The 22,875-nt window shown below is 38.6% G+C and overlaps 1 protein-coding gene across 3 annotated transcripts in view; it reads left to right on the top strand.

The window, feature by feature from the left end:
- The window catches only part of ZMYND11 (zinc finger MYND-type containing 11), a 107,998-nt gene that overhangs the window by 22,927 nt on the left and 62,196 nt on the right, over positions 1-22,875 (top strand). For all 3 annotated transcript variants that reach the window (XM_082479508.1, XM_082479506.1, XM_082479507.1), the window contains exon 2: positions 22,516-22,650. In XM_082479508.1, coding sequence (XP_082335634.1) covers positions 22,535-22,650 — 116 coding nt within the window. In that variant the 5' untranslated portion in view covers positions 22,516-22,534. The remainder of the gene's footprint in view (positions 1-22,515; positions 22,651-22,875) is intronic.

Consider the following 22,875-nt stretch of genomic DNA (forward strand, 5'->3'; position numbering starts at 1 on the left):
CCAGTCTTAGTATCTTTTCTTGAAGGGTTATCTATGAGCTTTGGAAATTAAATATTTTTCTGGGTTTTGGGTAATGCTTAGTAACTTAGAGCTAGCTCTGTGTCCTGTGGCAAGTCCAGTACTGAGTGTATTGGCCAAATACATCCATTTATGGTATGAACTGGGGGATTTTGCAGTGGAATCAGCTTGTGGACCTGAGTTGATGGTACAGCTGTGGAAGATGATGTTTTCTCTTGGAATTAGCCTGAGTGACCCCATAGAATATTTCTTCTGCCAGTTTCTACCTGTGTGCTGCTCCTGTTACCATCCCCATCATCATGCTGTTTTTTGAGGGCAGTCGTGCCATGCTGTCTCCAGTGAAAGCATTTTGGACTTCCCCTCTTGTGGGGACCTGCCTGAGGAGCACTCTTCATCCTATGGCCTTGTGAGGTCTCTCCTTTGCCAGGCCCGTGGGAAGAAGAGCCTTTCTTTGCGTGTTTGTCTTTAGGCTCTTGTGTGGTGGTGGTGGGCTAACTAACCCAGAGCTTTGTGTTAGCAATTAAAAAAATGTGTGGTGCCAGTTCTCATCAGAGCTGAAGGTCACTGGAGGCATGATGTATTAAGAAAATGTAGTACATAATTTCCCTTTTCCTGATTCTTTTATGAAAATTGAATTATGTATGTTTTTTATTAATATCTGTTTTTATAAGAGTTTTGTTTTCTCAGTAAAAATAAAATTAAAAAACACTGCGATCTTAATTCTTCCTTACTTAGGGATGAGGAAAAATGAAATTCTAGGTGCAAACCAGTGGGCAATGTCACAGTGCTGAACATATTTTCACTGGAGGTTTCTGTAATACACAGGAGAGTTAGTTTCTCTTGCCTGGTATGATCTTAAGCTTTCATATTTAGTGGATAAGCGAGGCACACAGGCACCGAGTTTCTAAGCTTAGGGAGCATGCAGCTATCTAGGATTTGAGGGTTTAAATCATGCTAGAACAAATATTTAATTATTAATGCAAATGGCAGCACTCCAGCAGGGCAGCTGCGCTCCCTAGCCTGGGCTGTCCATGTTGTCCAGCGTTGGTGGGGAACATTGCCTTCCCATGGAGGGTGCTGCTGAGGGTTCTCTGAATCCCAGGTAAACCAGGCTGTAGTCAAGTGCCCTGGTGAATCCCACCTTTATAACCCAAATATTGAAATATAACCCAAATATTTTAACTCAGGTAAATGATTGCAAATACTAAGCCAGAGACTTTACAAATATTTGTTTAGAGTTGTACATCTGTTGGTTATCCTACAGCAGTCCATAAATGCTTGTACAGAACCTAGGTGCACCTTCAAAATTGTTAATAACTTTGCGCTGGTTATTTGGCAATAGGGTAATTCAGTTATTAAAATTAAAATGACTTGGTGTTTTGTAAAAAACAAAGTCATGGCATGTTTAGCAGCCTTGGTAACCCCTGAAATCTGGCCTCAACTCCCACTCTCCTCAAATAATGGGTAACTATCAAACCTCCACCTACCTTTCTGATACTAGTCTTTTAATGAGTCTTTAAAATTCACTCTGTCCTCACTGAAGACAAAACTTGATTCTAAAACATTGCATCGTTAACACTTCTGCAAGTCTGTCATATTTTTTAATGTAGAGCCAATAACGTTTGTCCAAATTTACCACCTTTCAAGGAAATTATCCTGGTGGTGTGTTTAGCTTGACATTGCTTATGCAGAATGTTTGTGTGCAAACACAGCAGATACTGGTTTTCAATGTTTTGTTAGTGTGCAGTACTTCAAAGAGTTCCCTTGTATCATTTCATGTATCAGTTAGTCATAAAAAACCTCTTTGAATATACATTGTGGGAGCCTCAGAAGAGTGTTAATTGTATTCCGCTGCAGTGGTAGCCAGAAGGTCAGGATCTAAAATTAATATATTTCTGAATAATTCCAATTTTGTATCAAGGTTGATTTTGCATGCTTACTACTTAAAGTATCATGCTAATTTATGGCTAATATATTACATATTTTTCCTGTAAAAATTAGGAGTGCTTTTCCCTTCTGTCAGATACAGGCATGCTATCTAAAGATTTCTACATCAGAAATAATTAAATGTTCTGGTAGATTCTTGGACTCATCTCAAATTTGTGCAGAAACTCTATAAAATTAAGAAAAACTTTCTTTTGAAAGGAATCTGCTAGAGATTTTTAGGTGAGATTCATAAACTTTTATTGATATTATCAATATATGCATCTGAAAGCATTTTGAAAGAATATTTAAGTAATTTATTTCTTTAAGGAAGACGTCTGTTAGCTGAGTTCCAATACATTTTTATTCCTCTTTGGAGAACAGTTGAGTATAATTATCTTTGGATTAATCAGTTTTTGAAGTCTTTTCCAATGATATGTATAGAGAGGATTAAGAGAGAGATTACCAAAGCATTAAGATTTTTTCTGGTTGTTTTTAAGAAGGAATCCTTGCCTTAAGTCAACTACAAAATGATTTCCTTGTAAGAAACTGTCAAACAAAGTAAAAAAATAAAATCACCTATAGCAGGAGTTTTGTGTCCTAGGGCTTGAGAGAGAGATGTGTAAGCAGTGAGGTCCTATTTTGGTCATGCACCTTCTTTTCTAACTCTTTCTTTCCTCGTTGTGTGGTAAGGCAGAGTTGTCTTTTTCCTTTCCCATTAGAAATGTTGAAGTTCCTTTACTCCAGCTTTTCTTCTGTGAGATGAGCACCAATAAAGGAGAGGAATAACATCCCTTCTCACATCCTCTGCTACCGTTTTTCACTAGGGAATAGTTTTGTTTTTCTTGTGCTCATTTTTCATGGGTATTAACTTGCTCCACAGTGTTCTCTAGTTTGACCTTTATTTTATGTTTTGCTTTGCATTTCGTCAGAGTGATGATACAATTTAAATGCAGTTTTGTGAGGTTATTTTAATTGAATGTTTGAATAACTCTATGTGCCTCTGTAATGAATAAAATTAACTTGATCTGGAGCTTGGAAAGACTGTCCTATGTATGATTTCATAATTTGAAAAAATAATTAAATGAATATAACGTTCTGTTGAACAGATCTTGGATCACAGTTCATTTACTTTTGGCTTTAGGGAACCTAAGTGCAGCCGCACCCTGAATTCCTGCTGCTGAAGGGTTTCTTCCAAACATCCTGTTATATTAAAAAATGGCATGTGACATACTTCCAGGTCTGGGAGTCACAAGCTAACCTTCTCCTATAGGAATCTGCTTTTGAGTTATGATTACTTCTTTTTCTTGCTTGCCTACAGTAGTCCTGGTTTAGCGCTGGACTGTTATCACATCAGACAAGCCTATGTGGATATTGTTAAGTAGCTTTGTAATAATATCTCCATTACTTTCATGCCTTCAGGGTTTCTTGTCTGGGTTGTTTTGTTTGGTTTTTGTTGTTGTTGTTGTGGTGTTTTTTTTTTTTTTCCTCGTTACAAATTTATTGGAGAGGCTGAAGAATAAGGGGTTGAGAATTAGCTTAGACCATGCTCTAGGTTGAGAAGAGTTACACTGAGTTAATAATGCAGGGTGTAGGTGTGGTGTGTTCACCACTGCTCTCCTCATTCTTCTGGTGCATCTGTACTGGGATCTGTCCCAGTGTGGGGGCTGTTCAGCAGGTCTGTTTTCAGTTTGTCTTTGTGTTATTTGCTTAAAGGAAAGAAGTTCGGCTTATCTAAGCCGTTTTTGCTAGCATGTTTAGATCCATGGTTGCATGTGAGAAGAAACAAACTTGCCGTTTTCATTATACTTCTAAAGTGGCAAAAGTTTACAGGTCAGGTTTTATTACAGATGTTCAAGAGTTGTACTATTCTTATATCAGGGAAATACAACCTGCTAAATGACACAGCGTACTCAAGCAAAAACTATGTATATGTGAATCCTAAAACCCATAAAGGCAGAAACAAAGAACAATCTGTCATTTTAGACATCAGCCAAGACTGATTTTTTTCAAAGGTCCATTGGACTTTGTTTTGAGACGTAGCTGATTGTAAGGGCGAGCCTTAGCCCTTGTCTATAATTCATCGCTTGTGACAAGTGGAAGAGAAAAGGATCTGCTTTAGGTGAGGTTTACCCATGGGTCTAGCCAAAACCTAGAAAGAGCTGGCCAAGTTGGTTAGCAAAAGGCAATATTTGAGCTGGGTCATAAACCTTGAAAAGGCAGTCATAAATCATAATTAAGGTTTTTCGTTTCCTCAGTGGTATAACTCCTCAGAGATGGAGACTGAAACTGTTTACCAAAGCCCATTTTTTTGTCTTCGGGAAAGCGTATAGGAAACCTGAACCGGGGTTTATTAAGCATATCTGTGGGAGACAAAAGAGGGAATTGTTGGTCTCCAAGCAGCAAGCGGCATTGCCAGCCTGACTGGTGTGGTCAGAAAGGATATTTAATTTCAAAGGATAAACTACAAGATTCATTTTTTTTCTTTTTTATCTGAAGTTAAGCTTATCTGGTTTATGCCTTATCTAATTTAACTTATGAGAATTGTAAATTCAGCTATGTTAAGCAAACAATTTATTTTGTTTTCATTCCATTTTCTCTTTGTTTTAATAAATCTTGGTTTTGTTAGGATTACTGTTGTGTGGGTAATTTCACACAGATGTCTTCAAAGAGTAAAGAAAAATCCATAACTCTTAAAGAGAATAGCTGAAGGGGAAAAAAATAACTCTGGAACTCCTTTTCATTCCTCTGTGGTCCTACTGGAGGGGTTTGCATTAAAGTGGTGTATCAGGAAGTCGTCTTGCTGCAGTTGGCAACCGGAAGAGAGAGCTCAAAAACTGAAGAAGAGATAAAGAGTTAATGCTTTCAGCCTATAAATTTAAATTTTAAATTTTTCGAAGTCCTGTAAGGTGTAGGACTACTAAATAGTACAGAGAGGAATAATGGGTCTTGTCTGTGAGATAAGAGGGAGACGGATGGGGATATATTCTTTTTATTTTGGAAAAGAAATAGTAAAAAAAAAAATAGTTTTGAGATAAATAGTTAATATGAAATAAGAGGAGAAATGATCAAGTTGTGTTGTTTTCTTCTTCTTTTCCAGCTTCATAAAACAAGATCAAGAAATCAGATATTTTGGAGTAGCATGTAATTTTCTAAAGGTATAAATAGTGTGTTCAGACAGCATGCGTTTAGCCTATAGACTTCACCGTGGAGGTCATATAGTTAAATATAGTGGTTCAATTTTCAAAAAGGGCGTGATGATATAAAGGCTAATAACAGTGGCAGCAAAGCATGCTTAGAGAAGGGTAGTCAAATCTCATGATTTAAGACATAAGCGCATTACCTGTGAGCATCTAGAAAGACCTCGTTCCTCTCTGTCACCTGCAAAGCCTTCTGCAATTACTAAGGTTCATTGTTGGTATTTGTAGCATCTAATGTTTTTGAAACATTGCTACTAGCAATCATTAGGAATAGGATATAGTCTTCTGTATGTCATTATATCGTATCAAATGCTTGCACAGAACGTTGCCCTGCTTTTCTGTGCTGCTGTGTTGAATGACACCAGTGTGGTCTGAAACAAAAGAACCTGGTGATGTGGTGGTGCTGCCAGCTGCAAAAACACAAAATTGCCTGATCCACCATCAAATAGAAGCGAACGTGAACATGAATAGTTTTTACATGTTACTTTGGAATTTAATTCAACTCTCTATTTAGTAAATCAGTTTTTCTAGTTCATGCAAAAAATCCCTGAATTTATAAGCAGTGGTAAGATGAGAACTGAACGCATGGAAGTAGGCAATTTCTTTTCAGATAAAAATGGAATTGTATTTTATATCTGATTTTTCTTTAATTTTTTATTTCTGAAGTTCACTCTAAATAGCAACTGCTGAAGTTAAAATATTTTATTTAAAATGCAGTGAGGAGTACACACAGAGTTGAATCATGTACGAGTTCCTCCTTTGTAAGTAAAACCTATAGGAAGGAATTTAGATAGTTTCTTCTTACTTAGCTCATTAGGAAAGAGTAACATGTTTTAACAGGTAGAAGAACATGCTGTTAACCCTCAATAAAACACAGAAAGAGAAAAAGATGGCTTCCGAGGCTGCAAGTTTGAATTATAGTGTCAGATGAATGCTGAATGTTTTGAACTGCTTTTCCAGCACCCTCTCTAAGGAGGAGTCCCCGAAGGGCCTGGGGCACTGCCTGTGAGCAGGGTGACTCTGCGGTGGGCTGCTCCCTTGCCCAAGGGATGTAGTTCCTCATCCAGCTTCTCGGGGAAGGGAGGTTGTACCTGGGGTTTCAACTTTTTTTTTTATTTATTTTACATTCCGGTGTATAACTTTCCATGAACTTCATAAAAGTCAAAGTAAAATTGAAGGAACTCTTGTGGAGAAGGGGAGGCACTTATTTTAAATTGTTGAAGACAGAGCCATCAATATTGAAAATTTCCACTCCTTACAGTTGCAGCTTTTTTTTATTGCACTTCTTAAACTTTTTTGAGGTAGTTGCATGCAGTGCATGTAGAAATCAAACTCAGCCTAACCAAATAAATTTGGTTAGCTGAATGCTTAGAAAGTTGGGAGGGTGAGGTGGTGGTTCCAGTAATGATACAGTATAGAGGATGAAGGCCACAAAGCTATAAAAAGGAACAAAACATTTGTAGTTTTATTTTAAATGAAGTTACGCTAATCTGAAATAAACAGAACGCCTTGTGACATAGGAGTCAAAGTCAGCAAAAGTTAGCCTCCTGAAGTAAGTAAGGATATTCGTTTTCTTTCTTAGCTCAATTTCTACTTGATCAAGATATTGTCACAAAACACTGAAGAAAATTCTACAATTACGCTTTTGGAGTTTCATTTTTTTCTGGCTAGATAGCCACATTTATAAAAAATATGCTTCTTGCAAGAAAAATGAAAAAATGTCTTACACTGCAATTTTTTCTTAATTAAAATCTTAATCTGTCGGGAAAAAAATTAATTCAAAATATGCATTATTCACATGGAATATTAGAATATATATCAGAATGCTATTAATCAGCCATTTTACTAGAATTGCAGTGATATTAGTAGGGTTATAATTGAAATTTCTCTGTTTATTTTTTATTTTGGGGAAAAAGCAGTTATTTAAGCTTTTGTCAATGAAAAACACAACTGCATTTCTTGACTTTAGACACATGGGGTAAATATGACATCTTCAATTATTCAAAAATGTCCATATGAGACATTAGCTGAGATCTAAGAAATTCAGTTTCAGGAAGGACTTTAACATAGGTAAGTGTAGGCGTTGGTTAAAAAGGATGGCCTGAGTGGAGAGCGTGTGATTCTAGTCCAGACACATGAACTAGTCATCCTAATCTCACGTTATCTTCCGCGGAGAGAAACGGTTAATTTTAGGGCTTAGTTCACCTGACCTATTTGCGATGTCTGCTTCGCAACAAGACGAATTGTTGCACTAAGTAGATCATGTCAGGTGTGAAGGGAGCGTAGAGCGATTAGCTCAGAAATAGATGGCTGCATTTAATCCGATTTTTTTTTTTTTTTTCAATCTCTCACTCCTATTGGAGGTTACATTAACAAAATAACAGACTTGCTATAGGACACTGGATAAATAGGTGGAGCTTCTACAGCGTTCACCTATGGTGCTGGACACTCCAGATGAGGTGAAGGGATCTGAGATACGTTCCCACAGACGTGTCAGTTAGAACTGGTGTATTTCCATAAACTGTCTTGGTAGCAATAAACCAACATTTTTTGAAGGAGTTAGCTTTATTAAAAAAATGTTCCGCTCAATGTTAATTTCTACTCTCGTGTGACTTTCTGCTTCACTGAAAGGATCATGAAACAGTCAGACTAGAAGGAGTACACAAGCTTTCAGCAGCCTTGCCAGAAGTAGAATAAACATTTCTTGATTTGGGGAGGTGAAGTTTCAAATGTCCTCCTTGGAGCAACCATGCTATGGAAAGAATATCAGTTTGTTTGTCAGTGTTATTTCCTGTTCTCGAGTTGCTTAATATGCTCTCGTTTTTGCAACACAGCACACAGGGAGAAGAATTCTTGGTCTAGTGGCTCTACTCTTCCTTTACATCAGAAATATGCTCTTTTCAGAAAGCTAAAACCCCAACAAGCACGCGGTTATGGGTTGAAAACGTCTAAATTAATATTTCAGCAGGTTGAGGCAAAAAATGTTTTCAGTCTTTAAAGAATGTTTGCATGTTTCCTTGTTTCCTGGCTCCAGCTAGCAGGAGCACTGCTGTGCAAAAGGGGGTTTTAATGAAGCTTATGCTTTTCCCTTTGAAAACCAGATTTTCAGCCTTCCCAGCACATTTTGGGGGTAAATCGCTGCTTTCTTCCCTGAACAGGTTAGGTAACTTTTGTTGTCCACATTTTTTTCACAAGTAATTGTACTTTAGGGGCCCTGAGTTACAACTTCTGCCTTGAATTGTTTCTGTAGAGCAACTGGCAGCGCTGCTAAATGGGGTTTCTTGGTGCTTTCCATTCTCTGTTCTCTCCTCAAATGCTTAGACTTCTGTTAAATGCTGCCTGTTTGGCTCTTACCTATCATAGACAAACATTATATGTTGTCACATGTTGGACGTTTTGCCTAATACTCAATTTATTTTTCTGTACGGAAAGTGCTAGTGAGAAAATACTGTAGTTGTTTAACTTGTATGAAATACTTGAAAGACTTTTTGTAATGTGATTACTAAGTATATTCAAAACAGGAAACACAAAGAAGGGGAAGAAAAATGGAAGTGCAAATGTAACTGCCTTTTTTTTTTTTTTTGTCTTTTTTTTTTGTTATTCTCTCATGGTATTATGTAGATCCCCAGCCAGATGGCTACTGGCTATAAGCTGTATGTGGATTCACAGGATTTTAACTCCTCTGTTGGTTTCCCATCTGTCATAAACTCAGGAGCTGCAATCCAGAGACTGACATGAATGTCAGTGTCTTCTTTAGCACGCCGAAACAGTTACACTCGAAGGCTGCAGAAAGAGCACGAGCCCTAACGAAGACAGCACAGTGTCGGTTTTAACAACCATGCTGCTAGACTGGGGATTAAAATTTCTTGTGGCCAGTTTAAACTAGTGGTTTGAACCATGCGTGACCACTGTGGTGGCAGCAGCCTCACACAAACATTGCCTGAAAAGTCTCCCCCAAAGGAGCTTTTTTCTATTGTTGGAGCTCACTGAGGACTGTAAAGCCACAACCAGTTTTGGTAGGAAATCTCACATCTTAAAATAAAATAGCAGACTATCTTCAACAGAAAGAAGGTGGTAAAAGTCAGAATCTCTCATCACTGGAAGAATAGATGTGAAACAGCTAAAACCAATACTGTGGTCTTTCTTTGCTTTAAAATGACCAATTCAGGATTCCCTACATTTTTCCTTCAGCATATGTCATCACTTGTACAGACACATTCTGTTTCTGTTAATGGAGGTGATAACAGTAAAACATCTCAGATTTCACGGTATAGGGTGGAACTAGGCGTTAGTGACTTTGACTGTGGGCACCCACTGGGGCCTCGGCATCACTGAAACAAAAAAATATTGCTTCTCAGAATAAAAGAACCCTCGTAATTTTGCTTTATATCATGTCATACTCAAGAAAGCAAAATAAAAAATTAAACCATTATGAAACAGGCATGAACAGGTGAAATAGAAGTAGGGGCTGAGCACACTCAACCATTTAGAATTAATTTTAGCAGGTAAGTGTATCAAAAAGAACTATGTATTTAAGTCTGTAAGGAAATCACTACTATTATGAAGTGTTCTCAAATTTAGACTTGGTTTTCTTAATTAATGGATTTTACTTATGTGAGAATAAAGGATACACCCCTGTGAGAAAATGACCCCTTTCCTAAGGAGTAGCCGTCTGAAATCAGGTAATCTGATAATCCAGCTTCAAAACCTCTAGTCGTGAACAAATTAACCTCTCTGTTTCCACTTTGGGTTCAGTTTTGTAGGACAGGTTGCGGCTTAAGAGGATCATGAAGTCTGTCAGGTGGTTTCTCGCACTTGATGAAGCAGCCCAGAGTTGAATGCCTCATTCAGCATCAAGCATCACAACTGGAGTCCTTCTGGGCAGGTGCTTGAGCAGCACAGTGGACTCCAGATCTTCTGCCTAGGGTGAAAGAACACTGCTTGACAAAATAAGATGATGATTGGAAAGACCAGCAGAACTCTAGCATTTTATTTCCTTTATTTCCTGCAGAATATTAAATTGCAAATCCAAGCTTCAAGTCAAGAGGCTTGCCCTTTGTTACAACACCATAATGCAATGATACTCTTGCAGTTCATTTTCTTTGTGTCAGGCAGAAAAGATTTTCTCAGAAATCACAACAGAAGGCTGGATTTCATGAATGACATTTTCTGAAGTTTATGTTAGGTTGATGGTAGGATTAGTAATTTTGCTGGGCTTTAACTTTGGTTGGTAGCCACAGGGATGGCATGCTATTCAGTCATGTCCTGCACTTTCATGAATTCCCTCACCCTGTAGAGCTAAGTCTCTGTGTCAGAGCTCTGGTTTAGTTATCTGCATTCAGGAGGAAAATAAAAACCCAGCCAAATGTTGGCAGTAGAATAACTGAAATAATCTGAAAAATTAAGTTCTGCTGATGATGAAAAAATTATTAATCCTCTATCTGTGTGTCTGAAGGGAAATGGCTGAGAAGAGAACAGTATCGTCCTGTTGCCTTTAATAAACCTCAGCCCTACATAACGATACAGCAGGAAGAGCTCTTGAGTGCTCAGGAAGTAATTTCCCCCCAAAGGGCCTTTGTAGTCTGCTCTATGTCATCACCATCATCATCAGTGCTTGAAGAAATGGGTTTAAGATGCACCTGACAAAGGAGAGGCAGAATATCATTTTGCAAGTGAGAAGTGTCGTAATGTCGCAGAGCTGCACACGACTCTTCCATCTCTCTGACCTGTATCTCTAGCGTATACCACCGATGTACATGTGAACACAATAGCAAACCATTGGTCAAAGTGTTAAGTTTCCTATAGAAGTAAAACAGAACAGATACAAAAGGCAAGAATCATGCTGATGTGAAATGGATTTTTAATATCAAAAACGTGCATAATTCAGTTCAGCCACAACTGGTCCTGGAAAAGTCTTGAGAAGAATTCTCTACAAAATAGACATGTTGTAAGATGGCTTCAGGTAAAAGTTGAGAAATAAGAGTTGGAAGCATCTGAAAGTCATAGCTAATACAACATGGATCAAAAGAGATCACACTAGAGCTCCCACCAAGATCTTTGAAAGAAACAGCTCAACAAATCTGGGACTGCAATCCAAGACAGCATGTATGGTATTGGGAAAAAAAATGTAGGCCAAAAAAGGCCATTTGCCAGCCTCCCCCATGTCATCAGCCACACCAGCAGCTAGTTAGAAAATGAAGTGATATATTCCTCCTGTCTTGACTCCTGTCTCTTTTAAACAATTTATAGGAAGGAAATGCTAGCCTGCAATGTTAGGGCAAAGTTTTCTTGATGTCAGCTGTTACCAGGTTTGCTGAGAAACTGGTGTTATCTGAAGTAATGGCAACATATTTTCGTCACCTGACCAGTTTCTTTGGAAGATCTTCACTTCTTTGAACAATTTTTTGGCTTTTAAAGTTTCTCTTTATAAAGTTTGTGCTTTTGAAACTTACTTGATATCGTTTTTCCACTTTCGTGTATCAACTTTTGCAGCAAAGATAAAAAGAAAAGGGTCATGAATATTCTCAGCTGTTTTCCACTTAAGGATTTGTTTAGTTATGAATGCTGTTGTTTATCACTGTACATTGGTTTTTAATCAAAACTGCTGTTCTCACATGTCTGTAAATAGTCCTCTAGGCAAGCTTTGTCCTTGTCCAGACATGAACGTTTTGGGGGCAGAGCTGAGGGCAGTCTGAAGTAAGAAAGTGCAAACAAAATAAATTACCTGCTTTTGAGGTATAAAAAAAATCTGAAATGTCGATGCGAAAAAAAAAATCAAAATGGACCTTTGAAATGGATAGGGATTAAGGCTTCACTAAGGAGCGATGATAGACTTGGTTTGGGGCAGGATGAGAGGAAAGCTTTATTGGAATGCGTATAATTAGTGAGTTTGGGTACTGCCTATGAAGGAGAGAACATACACTCCAAATATGCTTCAGAGTATACTTTTAAGCCAGATGTCTGTATCCAACCTAGGAAATACACTCTCTAAAAAACAGAGAGAAGAAAACCAAGCAAGGTGAGGACTTGGGGAAAGGCTTCAAGTTCTACAGCACATTATTCTTTCTGTTGATCTTGTCCCACAGCTGGGGGAGCATTGCATGAAACTTTCAGGTCCATTATTTCTGCCATTTGCCTTGAATTTCAGAAGAAGGATCTAAAGCTCAGATTTTACAATTTGATCCTCTCCCTGCCTTTAAGTTTCTTTTGATTAATGCTATAAAAGCCTGTAAGCTTTGGCAGTGTTTATCTTTGCCTCATCTTACCTGCATTACAGATCAATGTATTTTTAACTCTGTAAGTTCTGAGAGTATTTCTGAAGTTTTCCAAGGATAAGCCCAGGCATTTTGGGTTTGAAGCAGCTTCAGTTTGGAAACCTTAATTGGTTCAGAATTGCACTTATTTTCTTTATATAGTATCATCTTTCCCTGTTGACAAGAGAAACTCTCCTCTGGGTTAATGTTGCTCGTGGCCCGACTTCTGGAGAAAAGTGGTCGTGCCTGCGTAACACACTGACTTTGAAATAACTCAATATCTGAGCAGTTTTAGTTGTGTAGTTGTGCTTTTATTTTTAGAGAGGGAGAGGCCAAAGAGAATAGCTTTCAAAGAAACAAGTTCAGGCAGTTTTCGTTTGTGTTAAGGAGCAACAAAAATTGATTCAGCTGCCTTTTGTCAATAAAAATGCAGCCTGATGGAGGAATGGTTTTTACAAACATCTAAGGTTTAAGTCCTGTTGCTAGCAGCAGAATCACAATCTGTATTTTAAAGATACTGTCAGTTGTGTGTCGTTCAGAGAAAGAGAAGAAAAAACAGCGATTTGGAATCTCACGTTACACTGCAAAAAGTCGACATCAACTCCTTATTTTACCATCTAGCTTACATAATCTGCAATGAATTTACGTTTTTTCATGATTTAGATCATTTCCATGCATTCCTAATTCTTTGACCTGGAAAATGTATCTCTTTTATTGTTTAGTACCAAACTGACTTTATGCAGAATTACGTTCCCTTCTAATGTACCATGATTTTTTTTTAATTTATTTATGTCATCATACCTTATTTATTATACCTTACTTACTGATGGAGAAATGTATTGCATCAGTTTTGTTAAGGCTTGCAGAATAACCAAGGTCCTTAGACTTCAGAACAGAAAGGAAGACGATGATCAAAAGCTTCCTTTCGGAGGAAGAGCTCCTCTTCTCATTTACATTTCTTAGCATTTTTGCAGAATCAAAGTGGCATCTATTTCATCATCCAAACCAAAATTCCAGCTTTCACCATCAGCCTTCTTTGGCCATGATTCTTCTCTTTTTATGACCAAGTGAGCGTTGGAGCCTGTCAGGATGCATAGCTGCATTAATCATCTCTGCTCCCTACAGCCAAGCCAGTGGACAGGAAGTAGCTGTTTGCTAAGGGCTTGTCTACATGGGGAAATAGTTCAGGCTGCTCGTTAAGCATTAACTCCTTCCATGGATTCTCCTCGAGCATCTTCCTGTGGTTTAGCTTTAGGCTGCTTTGGAAAATACGGAATTTGGTAGTGGGTGTAGTTAAACCACGGAAAACCTAGCATGCAGCGTGGGTTCAGAACATGATCCTGTCTCCACGTGTCACTTAATCTTCTGTAACTGACCCTCTTCATGCTCTTAGTCTGCAGCAAATGGAAGGTAAAAGTAGTTAGTTCAAGCCCCTTCTATCAAGGCACGTGTGTGTAACTTGCTTCTGCATCTGTGTGTCTCTCTGTTCATACAGGGGAGCCAGGGATAACCATTCTCACTGATAGGCATTTGGGTGTTAGTATTATTTTTGTTAACTCCTCAAGTAAACAAACGTAAAGAGATCTCATTATTTTCCAGCCATGATAGGGGACAACAAGTGTGTAGGGATGATCTTATACACCTTGTATGAGCCATCTATTATTTAGTGATGTTGGAGTTAGTTGTGTCGGACCATCTTTTGTGGTGAAAATTTCTTTGAACAAAGATGAATAGTCTTCTGGAGAAGAAAAACTTAAAGGCTGTTTAATACTAGTATATGATCATCCTGGAAATAGGAGGCTTTGTTACTATGGCACCTAAAGCTTATCCTCATGAGAAAGTTGCATCACTTTACAAGAACTGTGTTTTTAAAGCAATTTATACTAGTGTGAGCTCCGTTGTGGAAACTCTTCATTTAGTATAGCTTAATTTCATTAACTAAGCCTTAGCCAAACCACACTAAACTATATTTTAATTGAAATTGCATTCATTTAGAAGTTTGCTAAATGTATGCATTTTCAGTGGTGGTATTTTCAAATGTAAACAAAACCTCATGTGGTTCATTATATTCCTGTGTAACTTTATTTTTTTACTAGCTATAAGAAATAAATATTCTCCATGTATTTAATACCTATTAAAAGTGGAAATATTAAGGAAAATACTGTTTATTTTAAAAGACGAATGTGGAACCTGTACATGTGAAAAACAGTGTTGAAACAAATCTTTAGCAGAAAATATATTATGTGCTTCAGCTTGCCGAGGCACATGAACTGGAGTAAAACATGATGACCATAACAAAAAAAAAAAGTAGTCAACTGAAACAAGTTGGGGTAGCTACATTGCTAGTTACAGATTTGGCTCTTTGCTTTTAGCTCTTTCAACTATATTACTTTCTTTGGCAGTTGTGTTCTTCTCTTCTCCAAACTTATTTTGCTAGATAAAGTTTTATTCAGTGATTTCTGCCAGGAAACAAAGGATTGTTTCCTTCCAATTTTTAGGACAGCATTTGCTATTGTCTATGAAATTCCAGACTGGGCTGGCTGAGGGGCAGCAGAATACAGGATTACATTTTAGTCCTGTACATATATTTGTAGTAGGTAGCAGCCTTTGTTTGGGGTGTATGGCTATTATTCTGTCTTTCCCAGCAGCTGTTTTTGATGCTGAGGACAAGACCTGATCTCAGGTTTTGTTATACTCCGTTTGCACTGATTTACACTTATATTTTCTCAGAAATTTTCTTTTGGGATATTGCCTCAACATTTGTGTCAGGTTCTCTCTAGCAGGATGAGTTAATAAAACAAGAAAGTCCAGGTTTGGTTTCAAAAGAAATAGAGAGTTCTACTATTTGTATACTGATGTTTCAGAATGCCTGAGCTTAAAATTCAAGTATCATATGCCTTAGCCTCGGTGAAGGACTTTTTCTTAATCATTTTGAATGAAATACAATACAAATGAAGTAAATGCAATATCAGGGATTAAAATAGATCTTACACATATGTGTAGTAAAAGTATTCTTGGGGCCTTTAATTCTGTACTGTCCTTGGCTCTGATTTCCACAGTGGCTCACTGCCATCTTGGAATGGCACGAGGTAATAGCAAAAGCTTTCTTGTATTCTGCCGACTGAAGCTGGAAAAAAAAAAATTAAGTTGCAGAGAGAAAGAAGCAGTACACTACAGTTTTGTATTCATGTAGTCTTGCTTTCTGTCTGTACTGCACTTTATGGAGCTATGTAAAACCTCATTGAAAAAGTTGCATGATGTCAAGGTTACAAACCTATCAATCAGGAAATGCAAAAGGTGGGGTTGTGCATAACAGCACAATTATTCCACTTGCACATGTGAAATGTTTAGGATAATTATGCTAATAAACATCTCTTTAGAATAGACTGTGTGCACCTTAATCTAACAGTGAAATGAAAAGATTTTTGTTAGGGATGACGCACATTGAACATCCAAAAATCTTCTGTAGTTTAATAACTTCCAAAATGACAGCATTACAGCATGAACTAATCTCTTAATACAAAAAGGCTTACTGAAGAGTTTGGTAACTTTTATTAATTTATAGTCCAATTTTCTGAGTTTAATTTAATTAACAAAGAAATTTTGCCTATTTCAGCCACAGGTCTTTGTTACATCTTTCAGCTTTGCTAACTTCATCGAACACCTCCCTAAGTTTTTCATTGCTAGGATGTGGAAGAGCAGTCAGCAGTTGAAAGTTTACTCCAAACCCCTGGAAATTCAGCAGAAAGGCATTTGTTGATTTTAGTGGATTGGGATTAAGTCCAGAATAAATATCTAATGATACCAAAATACTTGCGTATTCATAAACATTTGAAAATTACTTTGTAAGCAAAATCTTTATTTCTGAGAACCTGCACTCTTGCAAAAGATGGTCTCCGGCTACCAGGTGCCCAGGTAATCCTAGGTTATGCTCGTAATATTGCATGCTCAGGAAGACAAGAGAATGGTAAGCAAAATGTGGGATTACTCTTGCCAAAAGCTGTGTCCTCACCCGAGTGGCTACTCCCTGCACTTTTGGATTATTAGGTCAGGAAGGCAGACCTGGAGTTAAACTTTCTCTTGTTTTTTCCCCCATGCATGACCTTCACTGCTGCTCAGTCAAAACATTTTCTCGTGCACCTTCCATATGTAAAAATAGGGTAGTTGTCACTTTTGCTTTCAGTTGTTCTAGGGGGGGAAGACTAAAGAGTTTACCCTCCCACTAAATTGGCAATGAAAGGTCGCTGAAAAAACGCTGTTTTAACAGCGGTTTAAACTGTAAACTATAAACTTGCAGAACTTCAGAGTACAGCAAAGACCTGTATAAAGTCCAGGGACCCAAACTCTACAGCAACTCACAAATTCGTAATCTGGATTTTAATAATGAATTCCTATTTAATACAAGAACAAAGCAGTAAACATTTGGAACTACTTGTATTGCTGATATATACAGTTTTATGCTTATCATAAAAAGTTACACTTTAAGAAGTACTAGAGCCCATATTATAATGTACATATGAATATGAAGCTAAGTCTGGTCCAAGTTTCCTAACTGCCCAAACTCTGCCAGTCTCACAGCATGAAAGCCACAAAAGCTAGGACTGAGCCTAGCTTCTTCCTCCTGTTGAGGCTGAAATCTTTTCACTGTGTAGTGTGGAAGAAATAATAGCAAGCCCCAGGGATGCGGGGCTGAAAGGCAGAAACTAACAGCTGAGCAGTGGCAAGGATCAACTTCTTAAATTGTCTTTCCATTGCAATTAACTGCATACCAAATCTCAGCCAAATGGTGGCTAATAGCAGGGATGAAGTTTAACCTGTTTGACTTTGCACTGAAAGGGACGAGCGCCACAGGTAGCCTCACTTACAGTGAAGTACGAACAGGAGATTTAACAAGCTACTACTTGTCAGCTCTTAATTAGCAGCTCCCATCAGAGCAGCAGCACCCAACTGCACACCGTCTGCTTCAGTGCAAAGTCCAATTAATTAGTTAAATTTTCAGAAGCATCAGATTTTCCTTGGAAGATGGTATTTAATAGCTAAAGCATGGCAAGATTTGACTACCTTTCAGTTGTTTCTGTCTGTAGGGACATTTTCTAGCTAAACTTAGTACCTGATAGTGTCTGCTAAATTGGATGCAAGCAGCAGGTCAGGAGGTTCCTTGGGCTAAATCCCTAGACATGCTGCAAGGTGTTTTTTGTTTATTTTGAGTTTCAGTGCAGATCTCCATATCCCCTACTATTGCAACAGACAGCTGTACAGCATTTGATTTGGCCAAGTGTGTGTCTAACAACTAGTAGCCTTGCTGCTTTGACAGTAAGTCTGGTTTGCCACTGCTGTAACGTTGCCACCGCATGGCAACGCATGCTTTGCTACGGGCTTTGAGAAGATAAGCCATGCTGTGTGTATTCACAAGATAAAGCACAGTTTCTTGAGCATGCTTGTTCACTGTTCTTGGGTAACATTTAGCTCTTGAGGAAAGTTGGGTACAATAAAGTGGTATACTTTTTGAAATGCTGTACCTAGGACATTCAAGAGGGATTTAAAATATAAAATACAGTAAAACCTTACTCGGATTGCACTGAAGAAGAGTTAGAGAGCTGGAAATTGAGAGGATAAATTATTTGCTTTGGGCCCTGTGTGAGAGAGTGTGAGATGAAAGTGTGTGAGCTGGCACATCAACCACACAAACCTTCCTTTATTAGGAGAATCCTTCTTATATTCTGAAGGTCCCATGGATGTCTACAAAACCTAGACACACATCCTGCTGATATAAATTCTTAGATTTTTAGGCAACTTTTGTTTGCCAATCTTTCTCTAACAAGCTGCATCCTACCATAAACTTGCTAGCAGAACGTGACAGAAAAGGCATGAAGCAAATTATTTTGTACGGACAGGGAATACCATAGCTAAACAAGCATCATGGCTGACAAATCACAAGTGGGAAATTAATGTTTACTTCGGCTTTTAGTTTTTCTTTCCAGGATACTGAAATGAAAGCTATAACGAAAGAGGGGGATGAGAAACATCTTCAAGCATTTATATGTAAATATACATTTCAGTATTGCGGTTTTAAAGAGCCTCTGGAGTTCTAACTTCTTTCAAATGCTGCATGGATGAATCAGCCTGTTTTGGTATTTAACCTCTAAGCCATAGATTCTTACACATACTCATACGCACTGGATGTTTACGTTTGTGCTGGTGTGTGTGTGTGCGCGCGCACGCACACACACGTAAGCAAATAATCAGGAGTAATAAATATAGATTTAAGAATCTAGTATGTCTCCCATTAAACTTTAAACTATTATTTGCATGAATACATTGTGCATGTTGAAGCGCTGGGAGCGTTTTCTGTTGCTTGGAAGTAGCACTCCTAAGCATTTTATTAACTATTAACAGTCTGATATAAGTTATCTTTAAGATTTTTTAATAATACAGAAAACTGCTTATATTTTTGCAGGAATGCAGGGAGTAGGCTGTTGTGGTTAGTTTTACCATGGAGGAAGAGTGACTGCAATGAACAGTGAGAAATATGCCACAATTTTTTAATCTTTTTCTTTGATGCAAAAAAGGCTGAGAGAGCTGGGACTCTTTAGCCTGGAGAAGAGAAGGCTGAGGGGAGACCTTATTATGGCGTACAAGTATCTAAAGGGTGGGTTGAAGGAGGATGGAGCCAGGCTCTTTTCAATGGTTCCAAGTAACAGGACGAGGGGTAATGGGCACAAGTTAGAACACAGGAAGTTCCGTTCAAATACATGGAAACACTTCTTTACGGTGAGGGTGACAGAGCACTGGCACAGGCTGCCCAGGGAGGTTGTGGAGTCCCCTTCCCTGGAGATTTTCAAGACCCGCCTGGATGCAGTCCTGAGTGATGTGCTCTGGGCAATCCTGCTTTGGCAGGGGAGTTGGGCTAGATGATCTCTAGAGGTCCCTTCCAACTCTGATAATTCTGTGATTCTGTGAAAGCTCCATATTTCTTCTACACTATGCAATTAAAAGATGAAAATTACACTAAAGTGGTCTGGGCTTTTTGGAAAAAGCCCTATTTTTACATTTTTGGAAGTGTGAAGTGTAAGAACTGCTGTTTCAATAGTGGAGTGTCAACTCTTGTGTTTAACAAAAGTTCCCTTAAATAACCAAAAAGAAAAGATATCAAAATGGAAAAAAAAAGTTATAAAAGATATAAAAATGAAACATGTATTATTTGAAGGCAGAACACCTGCTAAAATTATTTTATCTTATAGAAAAAAAAAAAAAAGGAACAGATCAGACCACGTGTGATTGCTGTGTCCCATGTGTAAGAATTCTTACCGCATTTATTTCCAGACGAACAGGGGGAAGAGCATGACTGCCCGTGGGAGCAGTGGTGGGAGCAGGGAGCCAGCCAGGAGGGAGCAGTTCGGGCAGGCATCCACACCAGCTGCCTTTTTGGGGGAGTTTCTTCAGACCAGGCCCAGTCTGGTCCCATGGAGGCATCTCCCCGTGGTGTCTGGGGCCTGGGAGGGGCATGCCTGTACCATGGCACAGGGCGTAGCGTTTGCACCCTCTGAGCCCACTAAGTGTCACAGGGATGGGGCAGAGGGGTGGTCAGGAGTTTCATTCCAGCAGTGCACTGCAAAGGAAATGGGGAGCCCGTAGGGCCTTTGCAGGGAGAGGCCTTCCTCTGCCCGCTGGCGGCCATCTTAGGTACAGCTCTGCAACCACACGGCTTCAGGAACCTGTAATTACAGCCATCCTTCACTCTCCCTCTCCCTGCCTCGGAGGTGGACTTCTTCTCCCTCCCTGGAGAAACGAGGGAATTCTTTAGACCCAAAGGTCAGCCTGGGACGTGGGGCTGTGCTGAGGTAGCAGATGGGTTCCCCAGGGCCCTGCCCTGTGCTGGGACCCTTGGGCCCAGGCGTTGCAGGGGTGTGAGAGAAAGCCACCGCCTTCCCCCTCTGCCAGGCGTGCTGAGTGCAGCTTTCATGCGGGCAGCCATATGCCAGGCTGCCAAAAATAACGGTTATTTTTGAAGTAGTTGGGATAACAGGACCCACTTCATTTGTTCTGAAACAGTAAACTGAGAACTGTTCTGTTGTTTCACACTGTTACCAGGGTCGAGAAAGTTGACTGTTTTCTCCTTGATCCTTGCACGTGGACGTGATACCGTGTAAGAGGCTCCGTGTCCAGCTTGTCAACTGCTATATCAGCTAACAGCTTTTCAAACAAATACTTTGTAGACACCTAGAATAAAAAGAATGATATCACTTTTAGTCAATTCTGCATTAGGAAAGGAGTTTTTTGCTAAGGTAGGGCTGCAAAGATTGTGTTAGTGTCTAACCCCTTGTATTTTACAGGTCTGTTTTCCCTACAAATTTTGTTCTACAAATAATCACATTTCTTTTACAAATTAGGAGGGGTTTTTTACTTGTAATGTCATCACATTGTGTGAAATGAATGCAGAGGAGCTCACAGGGATGCAGGGTCTTTCCCCACTTCCTAGCAGAAGATTTCTTGCTCTGAATCATTCTTAGCCCATGCTATCTACTGGCTGTCACTCTTAATTGTATGTCTGTCATATTCCCTCTTATCCTTCCCTCAAAAATGTATTCTTGGCCTTTCTTTTCTGGGAGACCCATCCAGTTACCTTTGCTTTAAGTCCCAGGGGGAAGAGATTTCTAAAGCAGAAACGTGGGGTCGATGTGTGACCACACCGTGTCTCTGCGAGTGCTGCTCTGTTCTGCCCTTCCCTGCTATCTCTGGCAGCCAGAGGTGCCTCACATATGAGATACAATTGCAACAGGCGGCCCACATATCACTTGACATCAACTTTTGTTTTCTTTTTTCTTTTTAAGTGGGCTGTGTAACATTGAGTGAGCGAGCATTTTCAAGCTAATATTGGATCTGAAACTTGACAGCCCTCTTTGACAAATACCTGTAGGTCCCATGGACTTGAAAATTACATTGCTGCAACTGATGGAATACTTAAATCTGTTTAATTTTTGTGAATTTGAGAGGAGGGACACTTTTAATACTTAAATTCCCATCTTTAACATTGCACGGATGGTGTAATGTTTTTGCATTTTTTATATTATTTTGAGTTACTGAAGTTAATATTCTAGTTACAAGTAGTAATAGTAATAATATTCTAGTTACAAGTAGTAATATACTAGTTACAAGTATCCATTTGCATACCACAGAGTTCATTTTGAGGACAGAGCTCTAAAATAAATTATAGACCTTGGTAGCAGTCATAAATCAGTCATTTTTTTCATTGAGAAAGTGGTGGCACTGGAAGAAAGTTATTTAGCGATCAAAATGCATCGTTAAGCTTTTAAAAAGGGATTCTGTGCCTGTAGTAGAGCTGTAGGCGATTTATGGCTTATCTGTACTCATTGCCTTGAGCTTTTGGAAAATTTGTAAACAAAGCCAGATGCTCATTATGTTCCCATTCAGGGCTGGTTAGATGGGTAAATGCCATCAGAAGCACTTTGGTCCTGTTGGGTTTTAGCTTGTTACAGGAAATGGACTTGCTCCAAAATATTTTTTTAAATATTTATCATCCATGAAGATATACTTCTAGTTTGTGGCACATAGAATGGATTTTTTTAAACAGTTGTAAATTATAAAAATATGAAAGTAATTCTCTAAGAACTATATTGTATACTAAACTGTGGGTCCAGCTTTTTCTCTGTGTCAGAGTTCATGCTTAAACTGTGTGATGTAGTCAAGCACCACTCGCCCTTTTTAAGTGTTTTGGGCAATGCAGGAGGCTGTGGAAGCTTCAGGCTAGGGTTGTTTCTGCTTTTTAAAAAATTTTAGGGAACTGAGATGTGAACTAAGTGACTTTTCATAACCAGTTTGATAAGTTAAGTCATTTGCTATTGATTTGATAATTTTTACTGCTCGCCTTTTGTTTTCTGTATAGATCATGTGATGTGAAAGGGTTCCTTGTAAACTACATATTTTTGTTTTTTACTGCTCTTTAAGTGTAAGAAAACATGCTGCTGTATACAAACTGAATTGCTATAGGTTAACAAAATTTTCCTTATAATCATATTTATTGCAATATAATCATGATGTAATCCGTTTCATAATTCATGATTAACTTTTTGGTCTATTTTTTTTTTATTTATTGGCTGCAGCTGACCAAGTAAACAGGTCATGGCACGCTTAACGAAGAGACGACAGGCAGATACAAAGGCTATCCAGCATCTTTGGGCAGCTATAGAAATAATCCGGAACCAGAAGCAAATTGCTAACATTGACCGTATTACAAAGTAAGTGATCTGTTCCAAAAAAAGTCTTGATGAGGGGGAAGGTTGATGCTATTAAAAGCCCTGGGAAACAGAGACAGTAAACATTGTGAGAGACTGTGAAACAGTTACACGCACTTCTGTGTTAATAATTATCTAATTATAAAAAAAACTTGTAGAACTGAGCACCTAAAGATCTTGAAGTGAGGTTTAATCCATTGAATTGAGATCTTACTCACCCTGTATTTG

Source organism: Vanellus vanellus (assembly GCF_965231255.1).
Source record: "Vanellus vanellus genome assembly, chromosome: 2".
In the NCBI taxonomy this organism is placed as follows: Eukaryota; Metazoa; Chordata; class Aves; order Charadriiformes; family Charadriidae; genus Vanellus; species Vanellus vanellus.